We start from the raw sequence: 18,099 nt of genomic DNA on the forward strand, positions 1-18,099 counted from the left end.
ACTCCCAAACCAAAACCCCCATACCCAGTACCCACCCATTTGTTCTTTCATCTTGCAGCGTGGACAACAATAGAGGACTACAACTCCCAGGGAGGACTGCGCTCGTCCTGCAGAGCAGGGACCAATGGACGTCTGATACATGACCAGCACGGACTAATCAGGGCCAGCCTCGGTGAGGCTTTGTCTCCCCACCACCTCGCGGGGCTCGTTCTCCCGCCTCCCGGCCCCAGCGCACGCGCGCCCCGCCCTGCCCGCCTTTCCTCCCGCGCCCTCCCCTCTCCTTTCTCCCTCTCAGAACCTTCCTGCCGCCGAGTTCGGACCTCGCTGCTCCAGCCTCCGGGCCCCGTCCCATCCTTCCAGCCTGCGACCAGCAGCAGAGAAAAACTAATTACATATCATTTTCTTGCCCCGTACACACTTGTGAGGCGAGCAAAAAGATTACAATAAATTTTAAAAATGAGGGAAATCGTGCACATCCAGGCCGGTCAGTGTGGCAATCAGATCGGTGCCAAGGTAAGGATTTTTAACCTCTTTTGACTATATTTATTTTTGAGAAGAAAAAAATCCAGGTAAATTATGACGAATGGCTCTGGGACATTCGCATCCTCCATTCTTAGTCAGGCTTTGCTCCTTAAAAGTTGTATGTATATATAATACACGTTTGTATTATGCAAAGCTGGGATTTGCTTTTGAAAAGTGGGGAATTTTTCTTGGCAGGCTCATTTTGGGGAAGCTGTTAAAAGCACCCTTCAGGTTTAGGGGGCGGGAAAACCGAGTTTCTGTAAAATTTTACTTAAAAAGGGCATCTGCTAACGGTCCGAGGACCCGGGAGCGAGGGAGATGCGGAAACGGCCCGAGACAAAGCGAGATGAGGTTTTCCCCATGTGCATCCCCCTTGGCGGGGCTTCGGAGGGCTAAGCCGGAGGGGGAAGGGGCGAGGCTGGCGGGCAGCTGCAGAGAGGTCAGATCCAAATGTGGGGGACACGATGCGCCAGGGTGGGCTGCACTACGCGATATCCTTTACAAAAGATCAGGTGTCTCCGGGCACCCGCGATCCCCAAGGGGCGGTCCCCCGGTTTTTCGTGCATGGAAGGCTAATATGTGCTGGACTAATTTCAGTTTCTTTCATTTGCCCTTAACCGAGACCCTTTTAGGGCGTGAACAGATATGGAGAAAGAGCGAGGGGAAAGGGGGAGTGCTTTCTTTAAAAGGGCTCCTCAGGGCCAAAGAGTAGGACAAAGGAAGAAAAACCTCATTTAAAGCAAGGGGGTTAAAATTAAAAGCTAAAGAAGAAATAAAATTCCGAGGCCAAGGGGGAGGTTTTTTTTTTTTTCCTTTGCGCGCGGTTACAGTGTAGCGGGGGAGGGGCGGGGAGGAAGCGCGGCTGCTACGTTAGAGCAGAAGGGCGGGACCCTGGCGCGCTGGGACAATGCGGCCGGGCCAGCCGGCTGGGGGCGCGCGAGCCCGAGCCAAGTCCCGCCCTTACCGCGCGGAATTCGCGCTTCGGCCCCGCCCACGCGCGGCGCCTCCCTTTGTCGGCGGCTCGGCGCGCGCCTGCGCCGCGGTCACGTGCCGGGCGGGGTGGGCGCCTGCGGCAGTGGCTCCTTTCTCCGGCCCCCAGCTCTTTGTGCCCTGCGAAGGGGGGGCGGGGAGGTGCGCTTCTCCGAGCAAGTCGGCCGCCTCCATGTACCAACCTCGGTGCCTGCGATCGCCGGGACCTTCCACAGCATCTCACATCCCAAGCAGTGAAAGCTGCAGTTTTCCCGCGTGTGCAGGTGTTTAGGCGAAGGGTGTGGTAGGCAGAAGGAATGCCAGGCCCTAGGGGAGGGCCCGCCACAGGCGTATCTGGAATTAAAATGGCGGTAGAGGGCGTATAATTGGCTGGAACCTGAGCTGTTGAGGACCCATTGCTCTCCCCCGGCAGTTCTGGGAGGTGATCAGTGATGAACATGGCATCGACCCCACCGGCACCTATCATGGGGATAGCGACCTGCAGCTGGACCGCATCTCCGTGTACTACAATGAAGCCACAGGTGAGGGCAGGAGGCCGTGAATCACGGGTCCCATCACTCCCACTTTTCTGGGGTCTCTGCCTCCCTGGGAAACCCTTTATCCCCTTTGAATGAATCCATTCTCTCCCTTTGGAGGCCTTTCATTTCCCCCATCGGGGCTCAAAAGTGGCTCTGCTGCCACCTGGTGGCAGTGCCTGGAATCACTAGTTTGGGTCCCCGGCTGCCTCCCAGCCCCCAAATATTTACCTTTATGTCTGTCAGTTTTTACAATGCTACTTTATCCTCTGTAGGTGGCAAATATGTTCCTCGTGCTATCTTGGTGGATCTAGAGCCTGGGACCATGGACTCTGTTCGCTCAGGGCCTTTTGGTCAGATCTTCAGACCAGACAACTTTGTTTTTGGTGAGTTACACACACAATAGTAGATACTTATTCAAGTTATTTGGGTGCAGCAAGAGTTAGGAAATGATTGTACTGAAGAACTTATACAGGGCTGTGTTTTGAAATCTAACGGAGGATGGAGGTAGTGACTGCTTTAAATAGTAAATTGTGGGGGGGGCGACAGGTGTATCACAGGAGAGGGAGAGAAGATACATCCACGGGCATTACTCCAAAAGTTGAAAGGTAGAAATGTGGCCATGTATCTTGCACATTTTACTAACCAAGCTTGCCTTCTGACCCCATTGCAGGTCAGTCTGGGGCAGGCAACAACTGGGCCAAGGGCCACTATACAGAGGGGGCCGAGCTGGTTGACTCGGTCCTGGATGTGGTTCGGAAGGAGGCTGAGAGCTGTGACTGCCTGCAGGGCTTCCAGCTGACCCACTCACTGGGCGGGGGCACCGGCTCTGGAATGGGCACCTTGCTCATCAGCAAGATCCGTGAAGAGTATCCTGACCGCATCATGAACACCTTCAGTGTGGTGCCCTCACCCAAAGTGTCCGACACTGTGGTTGAGCCCTACAATGCCACCCTCTCCGTCCATCAGCTGGTGGAGAACACTGATGAGACCTACTGCATTGACAACGAGGCCCTTTACGACATCTGCTTCCGCACCCTCAAGCTGACCACGCCAACCTACGGGGACCTGAACCACCTCGTCTCGGCCACCATGAGTGGTGTCACCACCTGCCTTCGCTTCCCTGGCCAGCTCAATGCTGACCTCCGCAAGCTGGCAGTCAACATGGTGCCCTTCCCACGTCTCCACTTTTTCATGCCTGGCTTTGCCCCTCTAACCAGCCGTGGAAGCCAGCAGTATCGGGCCCTCACTGTGCCGGAGCTCACCCAGCAGGTCTTCGATGCCAAGAACATGATGGCTGCCTGTGACCCCCGCCATGGCCGGTACCTCACTGTGGCTGCTGTCTTCCGTGGGCGGATGTCCATGAAGGAGGTGGATGAGCAGATGCTCAACGTGCAGAACAAGAACAGCAGCTACTTCGTGGAATGGATCCCCAACAATGTCAAGACGGCTGTCTGCGACATCCCACCCCGTGGCCTCAAGATGGCGGTCACCTTCATTGGAAACAGCACAGCCATCCAGGAGCTGTTCAAGCGCATCTCAGAGCAGTTCACTGCCATGTTCCGCCGGAAGGCCTTTCTCCACTGGTACACAGGTGAGGGCATGGACGAGATGGAGTTCACCGAGGCTGAGAGCAACATGAATGACCTCGTCTCCGAGTACCAGCAGTACCAGGATGCCACCGCAGAAGAGGAGGAGGATTTCGGTGAGGAGGCCGAAGAGGAGGCCTAAGGCCGAGTCCCCATCACCTCAGGCTTCTCAGTCCCCTCCGCCTTCTTCCTCAACCGCCCCTTTCCTCTCCCTCAGAATTTGCGTTTTCTGCCTCTGTCTTTTTTTTTCTTTTTTGGGGGGGGGGTTCTAGAACAGTGCCTGGCACATAATAGGCGCTCAATAAATATCTGTTGTTTGTTGAATGTCTCCTCTCTCTTTCCACTCTGGGGAACCTAGATTTCTGCCATTCTGGGTAACCCTGTATTTCCTTCTGGTGCCCACTCCTCCCATCTGTCCAGTTAACATTTCCCTCTCTGTTTTCAAGATAAACTCTCAAGAAGCTGGGTCTCATCAAATCCCATTCAGAACCATGTGCTGATAACCCGGATAGATGACCACCATCCTAGGCCCATGTGGTAGCCCAGGGGAAAGGAAACCAAGCAGCAGGTAGAAGTCCCTACCGGGGAGGGGTGGGGTTTTGGAGAGGGGCATCCAGGCTATTGAAGTCCTAGTTTCCAGGTATCTCTCTGCTCCTCTCTCAGCTTCTGGGGAGGTGTTAACAGTATTATCTCCATTTTCAGTCTCCCTCCAAGCTCTGTCCTGGGCTCCTTCCCTCTTCCACTTTACCTCCTTCATAATGTTGGATTCCTTCCTTTCCCCTGGTCAGAAAAGGGGATCAAGAGGAGCAAGAGAGACTAGTCTCTAAGCCTCCAGAAAGCCCCTCCCCAGTCCTGCCTTTCTTACAGAAAAAAATGACTATCAGCCCTTCTGTACCTATATGGAAAGCTATGTGCTACCACCTAAATGTCATTCCCCAGAGAGGGGACAGGACACCCTCCAGCTTTTGGCAACACCTCATCTCTTACTTTTGCTACTGCCTTCCCCCCTACCCTTGGTTTTGTCCTATTCTACACTTCAGATTTCTATTGTGTTGAACTTGCTGCTTTTTTTCATATTGAAAAGATGACATTGCCCCAAGAGCCAAAAATAAACGGGAATTGAAAAAAAAAAAGTTGCGAGATGTGTGCTCATTCAGGGAAAGATCGCTGGTGGAGGCACGGGGCTCAAGTTCAGTTATATAATATATTCTACTTCCCATAAACTGATGAGAAGAATATCCTTACACCTTAATCCCTGGTACCCACCACCTGTACCTGTCTTAGTAACTGGGGTAGGTATAGGCCCAGATGCAAGATCTAGGGACAGAGAAGGGAACTGAGATGAATGTCACATGGTTGCAAGATCAGCATCCCCTTGAACAATCCTGCCCAGATGTACTGAACCAGAATGGGTTGGACCCCAGCAGTCTGTTTTTAACAGTGCTCCAGAAGAATCCCGAATGCAGACTGCATCCAGGGTTCCTTTCTGTTATGGGTAACGCTGATGTCTGTAATCCTGTGGATTTTCTCAGCCTAAGGCAAAAAATCACTAGTGAGGGATGTCACACCATGGTCCCATTCTAAACTATGTTCCATCTAATACCTCATGCTTCAAGGAGCACAATGTAATAGTCTCAAAGCTGCCCTGGAAATTTAACAAATGTAACAATTTCCCTTGGCCGTATTTTCAGTAATTCTAGGGACTAATGCAATTATTGATATTGCTTCCACTTCAGCATGCTTTGCTGACTATAAGGAACTTCAGGGTTGGGAGGGGGATTAATTCTATAACAACATACAAGTAACTACTGCCTCTCTCCCATTGTAAAAAGCCTATTGAATGCAAAGGCGAAAGCTACATTCTAGCATTCATTTTGAGTTAGTTCTGCTGTATTAACTGTTCATAAGTATCAGTACTTATTAATAGCAATTTATTTGACAAAGCTGAGAACCTGCAGACCACCCCTCAAGGCTTGGTCAAGGAAGAATTCTGGACAACAGGCTCAGACAGTAGATTAAGTTAAATAAGTTGGGGGTGGGATCATCAGAAGGCTGGCATGGGACCCCTGCGGGACTGGCAGTCTGCAGTACAGGGCTGGAAAAGGGAGCAACCCTTCCCTTCCAAGGCAAGGGACAGGCTATTTGGCAAGGAGAGACAAGCGGTGGAACTCCGCTGTCAAACGATGTGCTTGGGGAGCCAGCTGAAGTGCATGCAATATTGGGACCATTCAGGCAACTTGAGTTATGAGGCTGGGCATCGTGAAGGTCCAGGGCTCAGGCTGTTCTCAGAGGCTTGTGGTTCACCTGGCAAAAGACAACAGTGATGACTATGGGAACCAGGTGCCCTGCTCTCCCAGGCTCCCATCTGCATGAACAGGCTGCAGGGAGGACATATACTTCCGTGAGTATTCTAGTATTTTCTGGTACCCGACCTCACCCCCTTTGCCAAGCGGTCATTTGGATTCTTGTATAATAATGAATTACTTACTGCAAAGGGGTGAAGGGAGCCAGATCCCTGCTTGCACAGGCCCTCCTTAGCTCCCAATTATCCACTACAGACCTCAAGGAGACTCCAAGGAACCCAGCTCGAAGGTAACTGATTTAGTCTGGTGCTTTTATTTATATATGCATTTTTTATTTAACACACTCTTTGTTTTGTTTTTGTTGTTTTGGCTGTGCAGAATGCGGGATCTTAGTTCCCCGACCAGGGATCGAACCCACACCCCCTGCATTGGGAACGTGGAGTATTAACTACCGGACTGCCAGCGAAGTCCTTTAACACGCTTATATAGTACTTACTACATGCTAGGCACTGTTCTAAACACTGCAAATATCTACTCATTTAATCCCCTTAACAATTCAACAGGGTAGTTACTTTTATTAACCCAGTTTTAAGGTGAAGAAACAGGTGCAGAGAAGATTAACTTTTCCAAGGTCACAGCATGCATTGGGGCCAAGATTCACACCAAAACAGTCTGGCTCTAGGTCCTACTCTGATCTCTACCATAATCTACAGGTGAATAAACAGGCACCAAGAAAAGCAGTGATATGCCTTGGAATTAATTGTCAACAGGCTGCAGCTAGTTCCTTCTACTAGTGGGGTGACCAAGAGCACAGGCTCCAGAGATAGCTGGCCTGGGTTTGAAGCCCAGCTTCACCAGCTGTATGACATGGGCTAAACTGGAAGTTCAGTTTCTTTACTTTGTAAAACCCTACATACCCCAAAGGAAGTTTGATTTTAAAAAAATTTTAAACCATTTGTGTAGAAGCTTAGCACTGTGTCTGGCACACAGAAAGCAATTAATAAACGTCAGCGGCCCCCAGGCCTCCTGGGTGCTGGCCCCATGCTAGGCCCGCTGCATCACATGCCATAAGAACCTGGCGATTCGGCTCCACAGCCCCCGCCCTAGAAACCCTCACCTGGGAGATGCTGATGCCTGTGAGTCTCTCCACGCTCTCCGGCAGGCGGCTCAGGATGTCCAGCACTTCCCCGGTCACTTTGGCCGCCCCCATGGCCCCACTTCCACTGGACACCAGTGTGATCTTATTGGCCGAGGTCAAGGGACCACTGATCTCCTCTGCCACCTGGTAGGTAAGATGCCCACTCAGCACCTGCAGTCTGACCACACCCATCCTAAGACTCCTTACTCTGGGTTTTAAGATCCCTGTCCTTCACTTTTGTGAGGATCACCCTCCCTCACTCTGGTCACTGGCTTGTAATTCTCACCCCGAATTTATGGCCCCTAGCCTGGTTCTCTCCCAGCCCCTCATTTCCCCCACCCCTCATTCCCTCTTCCTGTCCCTCCGCTGCTTTTGTCCACACGACCCCCAGACCTGGGGCAGCTTCTCCAGCAGCATGTCCAACTGAGCAGCCTCCTGGTACAGCTGGAATGCCTCTGCCTTCTTGGCCATCTGCTCAGCCTCGGCCCGGGCTCGGGCCCCTACGGCAAAGGCCTCGGCTTCCCCACGCATCTGAGGAGGGTACAGGACGCCTGGGGTACTGATGGCGGTAGTTAAGGACAAGAAATCCCAGCACAATCCCAGCACAATCCCACTCCCTCCACAAGCCGGCAAGAGCCACCTGCTGACTCACCCGCACAGACTCGGCTTCTGCCTCTGCCTGCATGATCAGCTGGGACCTGGGCAGAGAAGGGAGTGGAGGGAGGAGCTGAGGAAGAGCCCTCGCTCTGGGAGAAAGACTCCACAGGAGGAGTACAGGTAAAGAAGGCCTCAGCAATTCGCCTGGGGGCGCCCAGGTGGTGAAGGAGCCGCAGGGGGCCAGGAAGGGGTGTTTACTTCTCTGCCGCTGCTAGGCGCTCCAGCTTGTAGCGCTCGGCTTCCGCCGGCTTCCGCACGCGGGCCTCCAGCTCCTTCTCCCGGCGGGCGATCTCCTGCTCCTGCACTGCCACCTGCTGGGCCCGCTCCACCACCTGCACCTGGACCCGCTGCTCCTCGATCTGCTGCTTCGTCTTGGCCACCTGGGAAGGAGGGATGCTCAGAGTCAGAGCTGAAGAGCAAGCGGCCAGGAAGCAGGCAGGGAAGCTAGGGCCGGGGCTCCAGGGCGGGATATAAAAATAGAGCAGGGGGACTTCCCTGGTGGCGCAGTGGTTAAGAATCCGCCTGCCAATGCAGGGGACACAGGTTCGATCCCTGGTCTGGGAAGATCCCACATGCTGCGGAGCAACTAAGCCCGTGCGCCACAACTACTGAGCCTGTGCTCTAGAGCCCGCGAGCCACAACTACTGAAGCCTGCGCGCCTAGGGCTCGTGCTCCACAACAAGAGAAGCCACCACAATGAGAAGCCCGTGCACTGCAACGAAGAGTGGTCCCTGCTCACCGCAACTAGAGAAAGCCCGCGTGCAGCAACGAAGACCCAACGCAGCCAAAAATTAATTAGTTAATTAATTAAAAAAAAAAAAGAAAGAGTTTGTGGGCAATAAGTTTTTTCAGATCTTGCTTCTCTGAGATTTTCACTCCACTCTTTTTTTTTAAAACTATATTCTCAATTTCTTTTTTAAAATAAATTTATTTATTTATTTATTTATTTTTGGCTGTGTTGGGTCTTCGTTTCTGTGCAAGGGCTTTCTCCAGTTGCGGCGAGCGGGGGCCACTCTTCATCGCGGTGCGTGGGCCTCTCACTGTCGTGGCCTCTCCCGTTGCAGAGCACAGGCTCCAGACGCGCAGGCTCAGTAGTTGTGGCTCACGGGCCTAGCCGCTCCGCGGCATGTGGGATCTTCCCAGACCAGGGCACGAACCTGTGTCCCCTGCATTGGCAGGCGGATTCCTAACCACTGCGCCACCAGGGAAGCCCCACTCCACTCTTCTATTTGAATGACGATTAGGCTGAGTACAGGTTACTAGGTTGTTATTAATCTTCCACCAGAATTTTTAAGGCATTGTTCCAGGGTCTTCTAGCTTCTTGAGAAATCTGAAGTCATTCTGATGCCTGACCCTTTGCTTGAGATCTGTTCATTCTCTCTGGAAACTTTTAGTTCTTTTCTTTAGTCTCAGTGTTCTGAAATTTCACAGTGATGTTCTTCAAGGTAGATGTTTTTCATTCACTGTTTTGGGCACTTGGACCATTTCAATCCAGAAAGTCAGATAAACATGTTTGAATCTTTTCACTGATGGTTTCCTTCTGATGTTTCCTTCTGTCTTGTTCTATTTTCTGGGAAATTTATTAGAATTTCTCTTCCACTGTGATTTTTTTTTTTTCAGTTCTTCCATCTTATTAATTTCTAAAAGTTTTTTGTTTTCTATGTCCTGATTTCCTAGATGTGAATTACTCTCTTATCACTGAGGATATTAATTTTTTTTTTTAAGCTTTCTTCTCCCTGCGTAGTATGTATCCTTCAAATTGCTTTGCTCTGCTTGTGGTTTTGGCCTGTCTTCCATGTTGCAGGATCCCTCATATGTCAGGGATTCCTTGCTTGTCTGCTCACAGGGAGGAAGGTCTGAAACACTGAAGGGAAACTCTGGGTATGTGGGTGAGGCTCATTGGCTTTGAGCTTCAATCTAGGCTTACCTAGGCAGTTCATCTGCTGAGGAACCTCAGATTCAGGATCTTCAAGTCATTCATCTTGGATTGGTCATGTTCCCCAGAGCAGTCTTCTGATCTCTTCTTTGGAAGATGGGGGTTCTGAGAGCCATGTGGGGTGAGTGGTTAGGGGAAGTGGTCAGTATTCAGCATTCAATAGGCAGACAGTCTCTTCATGCCTGTTACTGGTTAAGTACTTAGGCCCTCACCTGTGCCTGGCTGGCCCCAGGTCATGTCCTCTGGTCTACTCTCATCAGATAATAAACCTCCAGAAGTCTACTGGGGCAGAGAAGGGAGCATTACCCAGAGGCAGGGAGCCAGAGCGCTCTGAGAAGTCACTTTTCACCTGTTTCTCCTTATTTCAACAGTCTTCATCACAGCTCCAGAGGCCCCTGGTGCTGCCAGCTCCTGAGCCTCAGATCATTTCATTGTTTTCTCCCCTGCAGCTTTGGGCTCAGCTGTCTCAGACCTCCTTGGTCAATTACCACGGCTTTCCAGCGTCCAAAATGATGCTACGGTTTCTGTTGCTTCTGTTCCTATTCTTTCCATCTATTTTTTTTTTAATCACCTTATGTGGATTTAGTGAGGTTTTAAGAGGGAGTGCAATTAGCTGCATTTATGCAATCCATCATCTTTGAAAAACCTTCTAACTCATCTCTCTGCTTCCTCTTTTTTTTTTTAAAATTAATTTATTTAATTTATTTATTTTTGGCTGCGTTGGGTCTTCGTTGCTGTTCTAGTTGCAGCGAGCGGGGGCTATTCTTCATTGCAGTGCGCGGGCTTCTCATTGCGGTGGCTTCTCTTGTTGCGGAGCACGGGCTCTAGGCGCGCGGTCTTTAGTAGTTGTGGTTCGCGGGCTCTACAGCGCAGGCTCAGTAGTTGTGGCGCACGGACTTAGTTGCTCCACGACATGTGGGATCTTCCCGGACCAGGGCTCCAACCCGTGTGCCCTGTGTTGGCAGGCGGATTCTTAGCCACTGCGCCACCAGGGAAGCCCCCTTCTCTTCTCTTTTGACAATCAATTCTCCACGTAACAGCTGTACTGATCCTTGTAAAAATGTAAATTAGACCAGAGCACCTCCCTGCTTAAAGTTCTCCAATAGCTTCCCATTGTGCTTTGAATCTTCTAAGTCTCCATCACGGCCACCCGAACCCTAGGAGACCTGGTCCCGCCTGCCTCTCCCTACTCACAGCACACCAGCCATACTGGATCAGAAACCTCCTTTCTGTTCCTGGGACACGCCGAGCTCTTTGCTACATCAGGGTCTTTGCATGTGCCAGTCCCCTGCCTAGTCACTTGCCACATATAGCTATTTAAATCAAAATAAAAAATTTAAAAATTCAGTTCCTCAGTCACACGAGCCACATTACAAGTGCTCAACATCACAGCACAGATATAGAGCATTTCCATCATTTCAGAAAGTTCTATTTGAACAGCACTGGACTAGAATGTTCTTGGCCCACAACTCTTTACATCATTGGCTCTTTCTCATCTTCAGGGTTTATCTCATGTATCACTTCCTCACCAAAGCTTTCTCTGATCACCCCCGACCTAATAGAGTATCCCCCCAGTAAAGTACCACCCATGTATTTCCTTCATAACACTTCATGTAATTAGAGCCAGTGAAGGTTATTTGCTTACTAGTGGTTTTGTGTATTATAATGTAAAGCTCCATGAGGGCAGGAATCTTATTCTGTCTCATTCATACTTACATACTCACCTCCAAAACAATGCCTGGCACATAACAGGCATTTAACAGATACCTGTTGAGTAAATCCTTATTTCCCCAGCACCTAGCACAAAGCCTGGCTGGCACAAAATGAGGAACTAATAAAAGCTGAACAGAACCCAAACCAGCCCAGCCCTTTGATGTGCAGACAAGGAGAGCCATGTTGAGAAGAAGATTAAGGACCTTATCCTCGGGTGGGTTAAGTCCCACCCAAGCTGGTGGTTTCCACTATGTTAATGCTTCTCAAACTCCCATGTGTATCAATACATGAATCACCTAGGGATTTTGTTAAAATACAGATTCTGACTTGGTCAGCTGGGCTGGAGCCTCAGATTTTGTATTTCTAACAAGCTCCCCAGGGATACTGATGTTGCTGGGAGGCAGACCACACTTTGAGTAGCAAAGTACTATGCCACACTCAGGTACCTGTCAAGCCATCCAGGGATTTAACATCATAACTAAAGATGTGTTGCATTTCATAATTTCACCCTGTACCAACTCTTGGCAAAAATGAATTTCATAATATTGCTACCCTTTGGGTAAAGGTCTCAGAGTACAGTTGATTCTCGTTATTTATGGTAGTTCTGTTTTATAAAGTAGCCATAAACACTGAATTAACAAAACACTTATTTTGTTCCTAAGGGAAATACAGGTTTAGGTTCCTGTGAGCCTCTGGTCATAACAGATAAACAGATCAATATATATCCTTTTTTTTGGCTGAGATGTGCAGCATGTGGGATCTTAGTTCCCCGACCAGGGATTGAACCCGCACCACCTGCACCGGAAGCACGGAGTCTTAACCACTGGACCACCCGGGAAATCCTATATATCCTTGTTTTATGTGTTTCTGCTTAAAGACACCATATGTAACATATCTGTTGATTCATTAACAACGAACTCATGGCCAGCAGCACTGTAACTCATACCTAAAAGAAGCTTATCTAACACACATATCTTCTCCATCAGGCACATCACAGCCTTCTTGCACTTAGGAACACTAGACGGCACTTCAGCACTACATTTGGGGACATTTTAAACTGTGAAATCACCAAAAAAAAGCACAAAAGCGCAAAAAATGTGGCAGTGAATATACTATGAAAATGACACTGTTTACAGTATGAGCCGAAACAAGAAGGCAGAACATCTTCTTGTTCAACCTCAACTGGGAGGCACATATCAGGCAACTCAAAGTTTTCTCCACTCTGCGCATGTTTGCAAATGGTCATCAGTACAAAAAATACTGGTTCTGAGATAACCAATAAATTTTAGTGATGAGGCAAATTCTCAAATATGGGATCCACAAACGATGAGGATCGACTACACCTCCCTGCATTTTCAAGGGCCCCCATGTCTCATTTCGTGGGATTCAAAGCCCAAGTCCACGTTTTCCTTCCTCACGCACTTCTGTGATCACCAGGGCTGCTGTGGGCCCACGGAGTACCCCTGTGCAAATTAGAAAAAGGCACCCCTTCCTCTGGGTGGATGCAGACCCATTCACCCAGGCCCGATGTGGAGTATGGTTGGACCTTAGCTCTGGTTCACCCCCTCATCCAGGTGCCCTGGCACAGGGCACAACCTGCCCCAAGCCCGTGATCAGCCCTATGGAGCGCATCCTTTCTAGGCCTTTTCTTTGCTTTGCAGCTGAAACGTTTAGGTCTTTTAAATCTTCCTCATAAGGAGGAGTGGGGTCAGAAATGGAGGGCCAGAATAAGGGGATCAGAGTTAGAATATGAGAGAGAGTGGTGGCCTGAGAAGAACGGGGAGGGAGTGAAGTCCAGCCTGGCCACCGGGCCAGCATGGGGGCTCTGACCTGAAGCTGATAGGCCAGGTCAGCCTGTGCTCGGCGGGTGTTGACCTCAATGTCATATGCAGCCTTCTTGAGCTCGTAGTCCCTCTGCGCCTTGGCCATCTCGATCTCACTCAGGTACTGAGCAGACACCTTTTCCTGCTTGGCTTTGGCCTCCTGTCCATGCAGGCGGGGAGTCAGAGTAGGGAGGGGAAGGCCCCAGGGAGAGAGCCTGCTCTCCACCAAGCTCCTCTGTCTTCACCCCAGGCCCGGCCTCATTTATATCTTCTGCCAACCCTGCTCTACCAGCCCCCATGCCATCCCCTCTTCCACCAGGTGCACAATAAGCCCACGGTGACCAAGCAACCCCCAGATCTCTCACCCGGATCCCAGCGTCTCTCTTGGCCTCCGCTTCCCCAATCCGAGCATCTTTTTGGACTTGAGCTGTTCGAGCCTTCCCCAAGGAGTGCAAATAGTCCTGTGGGAGAGTTGCAGATATCACAGTCCTCGGGAAGGTTTAACAGATGGGAGCAGGAAAGCGGGGAGAAGCAACTGCCTAGGTTTACCTGATCGTCGTGAATGTCCTTCAGGGTGTAGCTGACCACGCTGATGCCCATGTTGACCAGGTCTGAGGAGGCCACTTTGAAAACCTGCTCTGAGAATTTCTGCCTGTCCTTATAGATTTCCTAGGATAACACGATGGAGGGAAGAAGGAACGTAAGCTCTCAGATCCTCTGACCACTGTCTCCTACAGACTAGCTCGGTCCTTAGGCCCCTCTCACTCTGGCATCCCTTCCAGATCTTTCCCTGCCCTCAGGCCCACCTCCACAGTCATGTGGGCCATGATAGCCCTCTGGTGGCCCTCCAGCGTCTCCAGTGCGATGTGGGCAATCTCAGCCTCCGTCTTGCCCAGGAACATCTGGCAGGCAGCTGCCAACATTTCCTTGTTCTGGCCCTGAATTTTCACCTGTAGCCAGAATAGGATTAGGGAGGGTGTGGTGAAGGTCTCATGAAGACAGGGAGGAAGCAGGGAGAGTCAAGTGCCTTGGGGATCCCTGGAGAAGCTGAGACTAGCAGAGAAATTTCTCCATAGGCAGAGGTAGGGAAGGCCATGGTCAGAAGATTCTTAATGTCTGGGGACAGAGAAGGTGATGGGGGAGTGGACTTTGGGGGAAAGGCTCTGAAAGCCTCACCTGGGCAATGCCAGTGACTGAGATGGGGACCCCATGGCGAGTGTAAACCTTTTCACTCTTGACATTGAGGGTCAGTGTGTTGAGAGAGATCCTAAGGGAAAAAGAAGGGGTGGACAGTGTGAAAAGGAGAAAAGAGAGAAAAGGGGGGTTCCCTTTCCCTAGTTCTCTTGTTACCTACCTTTGGATTTGCTGGATGCAGGGCAGGACAAAGACACGTCCTCCAGCCACCATGACTGGGGGGCTCCGGCAGAAACCTGCACGGTGAGGAGGCAATGAGCTGTGGTGGCCGGTGGCCACGGTGGAGCTGGAATGTGGAAGACAACTGGGGAAGGGAGGGGGGAGCAATCCCCACGAAGAAATCTGGGCGCTGGCAGGAGCGGCGGGCAGTGTAGGCCTTGGAAGCGTAGCGGCAGGGAGTCACCCCAAGTGGGTGGCTTGCAGCCATGGGGGTGGGGTGGGCAGAAGGTCTGGTGCTGGGGAGCTGGTGGGGAGAGGGGGAAGAGACCTCTGCGGGGACTTGGGGGTCACTGGCTGAGCAGAGAACAATACTTACCGGAGACCACCATGGCCTCGTTTGGGCCACAGGTGAAAAACATGGCTCAGGCTGGAGCTGGAGGAGGAGGAGAGAAAGCCTTTGCTGATAGCAAGGGGCACTGTGGAGTCCACAGGAGTGAACCCTTTCGCTTTCCTGTCAGTCCCGCCCCGCCTGCAGACAACGCGGCCCAGTCCCTTCCGCGCCCACGGATCCGCTAAGGCTTTACCCTGTGAAATTTCGCAGTCACCCAGCGACTCCCAGCCCCTTGCCGCGCCCCACCTTCAGTGACGACGGTTTCCCCCTTATCTGATAAAGCTCTCCCGGCCCTTGGAGACCCCCAGACCCTTGCGCCACCGTCCCTGCTCCTCCACAGCCCGACTCCATCTCCCCACCCCACCCCCACCTACCTTCCCGGACGCGGGCAGCGGCCTGGCCGGGGTCCGGGGCAGGGTTGGGACGCGCAGGGGACCTGTGAGCCGAGCAGGGGCCGCTCGCGCACAGCCTGCCTGGGAGCTGGGCCCGCGCTGGCGCCCTTGCCCCCCACCAGGCCGCACCCTGTCGCTGCGGCAGACGCGACCCCGCCTCCGCGGCGGACCAACCGCCCCCCCCCTCGGCCCGCCCCTTTCCCAGCAGGCCGCGCTCCGGTCCGCAGCCCGCCCGAGCCCCGGCTCACCCGGGCTGCCGAGCCAGCCCGGGGTCGGGTGGAGCGGCCCCCAATTCGCCGCCCTTCCGGGGTACGGAGCCCCGCCCAGACCGCTCCACGCCCCGCCCTACGGGACGTGACCTCAGCGGGTCTGGCACCCCGGGGCAAGGGAGATTGACTCACCTCGGATTTGCCCCTCGAGAACAAACTGGGAAAATCGCAGACTGGGCAACGTACGACAGCATCCGATTACCGGATGCTGGGTTCCGTGACTCGGGAAAAAGGGGCTCAGGGGCCCGGGGAGGAGCGCCCGCTGGTGACTTGGCCGCGGCTCTTCCGGCCGGGCCCAGGCGCTTGAAGGCCATGAGGAATGGGGGACCATGCCTTGCAAAGAGACACTCACATGACTGCTGACGGTAAATCAAGTTTATTTGTGTTCACAGAACATACCTGGCGACCGCATAGCCGCCCCCTGACAGCCCACCGACCCCGCAGCCACCCCTTGGGGGCAACTTCGAGGAGATCGAAGGCCAAGGACCTTATTCTCAACGGTCCGCCGAAGCCTCACACAGTAGACCCGCGAGTTGAGATGCTGGAGGGCTGAGTATGTCACCCGCTAAACCTACTACGACCCACCACCGTCCTTGACTCCTAGCCCGGGCGCCTTCTCGGACCCGGGTTTCCTCCATCCCTCTTCCCAGCCTCGCTCAGTTCTGGGCGCCGGCCTCCACCAATCCCCCAGAGCCCAATAAATACCCAGAGATCTGCATTTGCAGCAAGGAGCACGTCTCGCACTCCTGCATAAGTTAAAATAAATATTACATACACCCCTCCATCACCTAGGGGGACATACATAAATACATATAAATATTATTAGAAGCAATGAGAAATAACGACGCTCTCCTTCCCCACCCGGCCTAGCCCCGGCATGTCGGTGCCTGTCTCTCCCAGGCTCGGGCTGGCATCTCCGCTGTAGTGTTCTGAGTGCGAATTGCCTTGGGAGTCCCAGTTTGGGATACGCTCTCTCTCGCACCAGGTACACCCAGTGTTTCTTGGTTTTTCAGATTCTTCTGGGGGTGTAGGGAGTCCGGCTAGAAGGCGGCCGGGTGTTGCTGGAGAAAAGTGCTTAAGTCCAAAGCGTAGTCCGAGGGCTCCGAGGTCAGATTAAGGGGTTCGAGGACCGGGGGCGCAACGGTGGGCGCGGGGGACTGCGCGCTGGGGGTGTCCTCCGGGACCAGGGGTGTCGACACACCCTCTTCAGCCATCAGGATCTGGCAGAAGATGATGGTGAGCAGGAGAAAGAGCAGCCTTTTGGCAGGGTTCGGATCCTCGACTGGCAGCTGACGCCGGACCTGTGGGGAGATAACAAAGGCAACAGGTCAGGTCGGGGCCCCGGCGTCCGGCGGTTCACCCTGCTCTTCCCCCGGGCTGTCCACTTCGGCGACACTCACCACTCGTGGGTAGAGGACCCTACGGCTGCGCTTTCGGTGCCCGCGGGAGGCGCTGGGGCGCGCAGCGGGGGCCACCGCAGTCTCCGGGAGAGGGTCGAAGGTGAAGATCTCGGGACCGGAGCCCCGTTGGGGTCCCGGGCTGGTGGAGGGGACCGGTGTCGGAGCCCGCAGGACGGTCATGGTGGGAAGGGAGCTTCGAGAGTGACACATTGTGCTCTGAGCTGAAGGACAAGTGGCCGCGCAGTCCTGCAGAGCTAGTTTTGTACCCCGAGAACTGGGCGGGCCCTTCTCAACTCCACCCGCTGCTGGGAGCGGTTGGCCGGTCGGCTGGAAATTCCGAAGTTTAAGCAAAGGAAGGGGGTGGAGACTTGGCCAGTGCAACCGTAGGCACCCAAGTGTGTGTCGTGAGTGTGTGAGTTGTGAGTGGAGGCGGGTAAAATTCCGGACTGCGGGCACATGTCGGGACATGTGGCAGCTGGAGAGGGGCTCACAGACAGTTTGAGAAGGTTCAGCCACAAGCCCCATCTCTGGAGAGGCAGGAAGGGTTACATAAGGAAGTCTGCCCATCCTACTACAATACTGACCCAGCAAAGTCAAGGAACCACAGTTACAGGTGCACATTCACAAGTTTGTAGGAACACAGAAAACACACAGCCTAGGAGGGAAGTCACTACAGAAATAGCCAAGATGCCTAAGAGAAGTGAACACACTAGCACACACAGACGGACACAACCCTGCCTGCTTTAGCACACACACACACACACACACACACACACACACACACCACATTGTAGAGGCGGAAAAATTTCTCCTTTCCTTCTAGTTTCTTTGGCTGGTCTAATAATTAGACATAAGACAGATTAACAGGAGAAAACAAATTTAATTGCGTACTTACAGGAGCCCATGAAGACTTGAGACTCAAAGGCAGTCAGGCAATTGAGGCTTACATGCCATCTTGAGCTAAGGAATGGGAAAGAGGCCTGGGGCTTGAAGGGGAGGTGGGTAATTCACAGGAAGATGATAAAAGCTGATGTTTGCTAATTAGATGTTTGCCCTGCTAAGCAGGTAAGTCTTTCAGATGCAAGCTATCTCTGGGCCAGGCCCCATG

General features: G+C 52.5%; 3 protein-coding genes across 4 annotated transcripts; 1 reads left to right on the forward strand and 2 right to left on the reverse strand.

Moving 5' to 3' along the window:
- The first annotated feature begins 281 nt into the window (after positions 1-281).
- On the forward strand, positions 282-3,940 carry TUBB (tubulin beta class I). Its single transcript, XM_059938289.1, has 4 exons — positions 282-513; positions 1,925-2,033; positions 2,303-2,413; positions 2,701-3,940. The coding sequence occupies exons 1-4, from the start codon at positions 457-459 to the stop codon at positions 3,756-3,758; spliced, it is 1,335 nt and encodes a 444-aa protein (XP_059794272.1). The 5' UTR covers positions 282-456; the 3' UTR covers positions 3,759-3,940.
- A 1,590-nt stretch (positions 3,941-5,530) lies between these two features.
- On the reverse strand, positions 5,531-15,499 carry FLOT1 (flotillin 1). 2 transcript variants are annotated; one of them, XM_059938290.1, is made up of 13 exons: positions 15,305-15,496; positions 14,916-14,972; positions 14,541-14,616; positions 14,363-14,453; positions 13,993-14,136; positions 13,736-13,855; positions 13,552-13,647; positions 13,194-13,346; positions 7,913-8,094; positions 7,710-7,755; positions 7,451-7,588; positions 7,037-7,201; positions 5,531-5,920 (listed from the first exon to the last, which is right to left on the reverse strand). In XM_059938290.1, exons 2-13 carry the CDS (start codon positions 14,956-14,958, stop codon positions 5,891-5,893), a joined length of 1,284 nt encoding a protein of 427 aa, XP_059794273.1. In that variant the 5' UTR covers positions 14,959-14,972; positions 15,305-15,496; the 3' UTR covers positions 5,531-5,890. The 2 variants fall into 2 exon arrangements, with proteins under 2 accessions (XP_059794273.1, XP_059794274.1); XM_059938291.1 differs by lacking the exons at positions 5,531-5,920; positions 7,037-7,201 and having other exon boundaries at positions 7,454-7,616; positions 15,305-15,499.
- A 452-nt stretch (positions 15,500-15,951) lies between these two features.
- Positions 15,952-17,249, reverse strand: IER3 (immediate early response 3). The gene is made up of 2 exons (XM_059938292.1): positions 16,992-17,249; positions 15,952-16,892 (listed from the first exon to the last, which is right to left on the reverse strand). The coding sequence occupies exons 1-2, from the start codon at positions 17,199-17,201 to the stop codon at positions 16,632-16,634; spliced, it is 471 nt and encodes a 156-aa protein (XP_059794275.1). The 5' UTR covers positions 17,202-17,249; the 3' UTR covers positions 15,952-16,631.
- Positions 17,250-18,099: the final 850 nt, after the last annotated feature.

This window comes from Balaenoptera ricei, chromosome 11 (assembly GCF_028023285.1).
Source record: "Balaenoptera ricei isolate mBalRic1 chromosome 11, mBalRic1.hap2, whole genome shotgun sequence".
In the NCBI taxonomy this organism is placed as follows: Eukaryota; Metazoa; Chordata; class Mammalia; order Artiodactyla; family Balaenopteridae; genus Balaenoptera; species Balaenoptera ricei.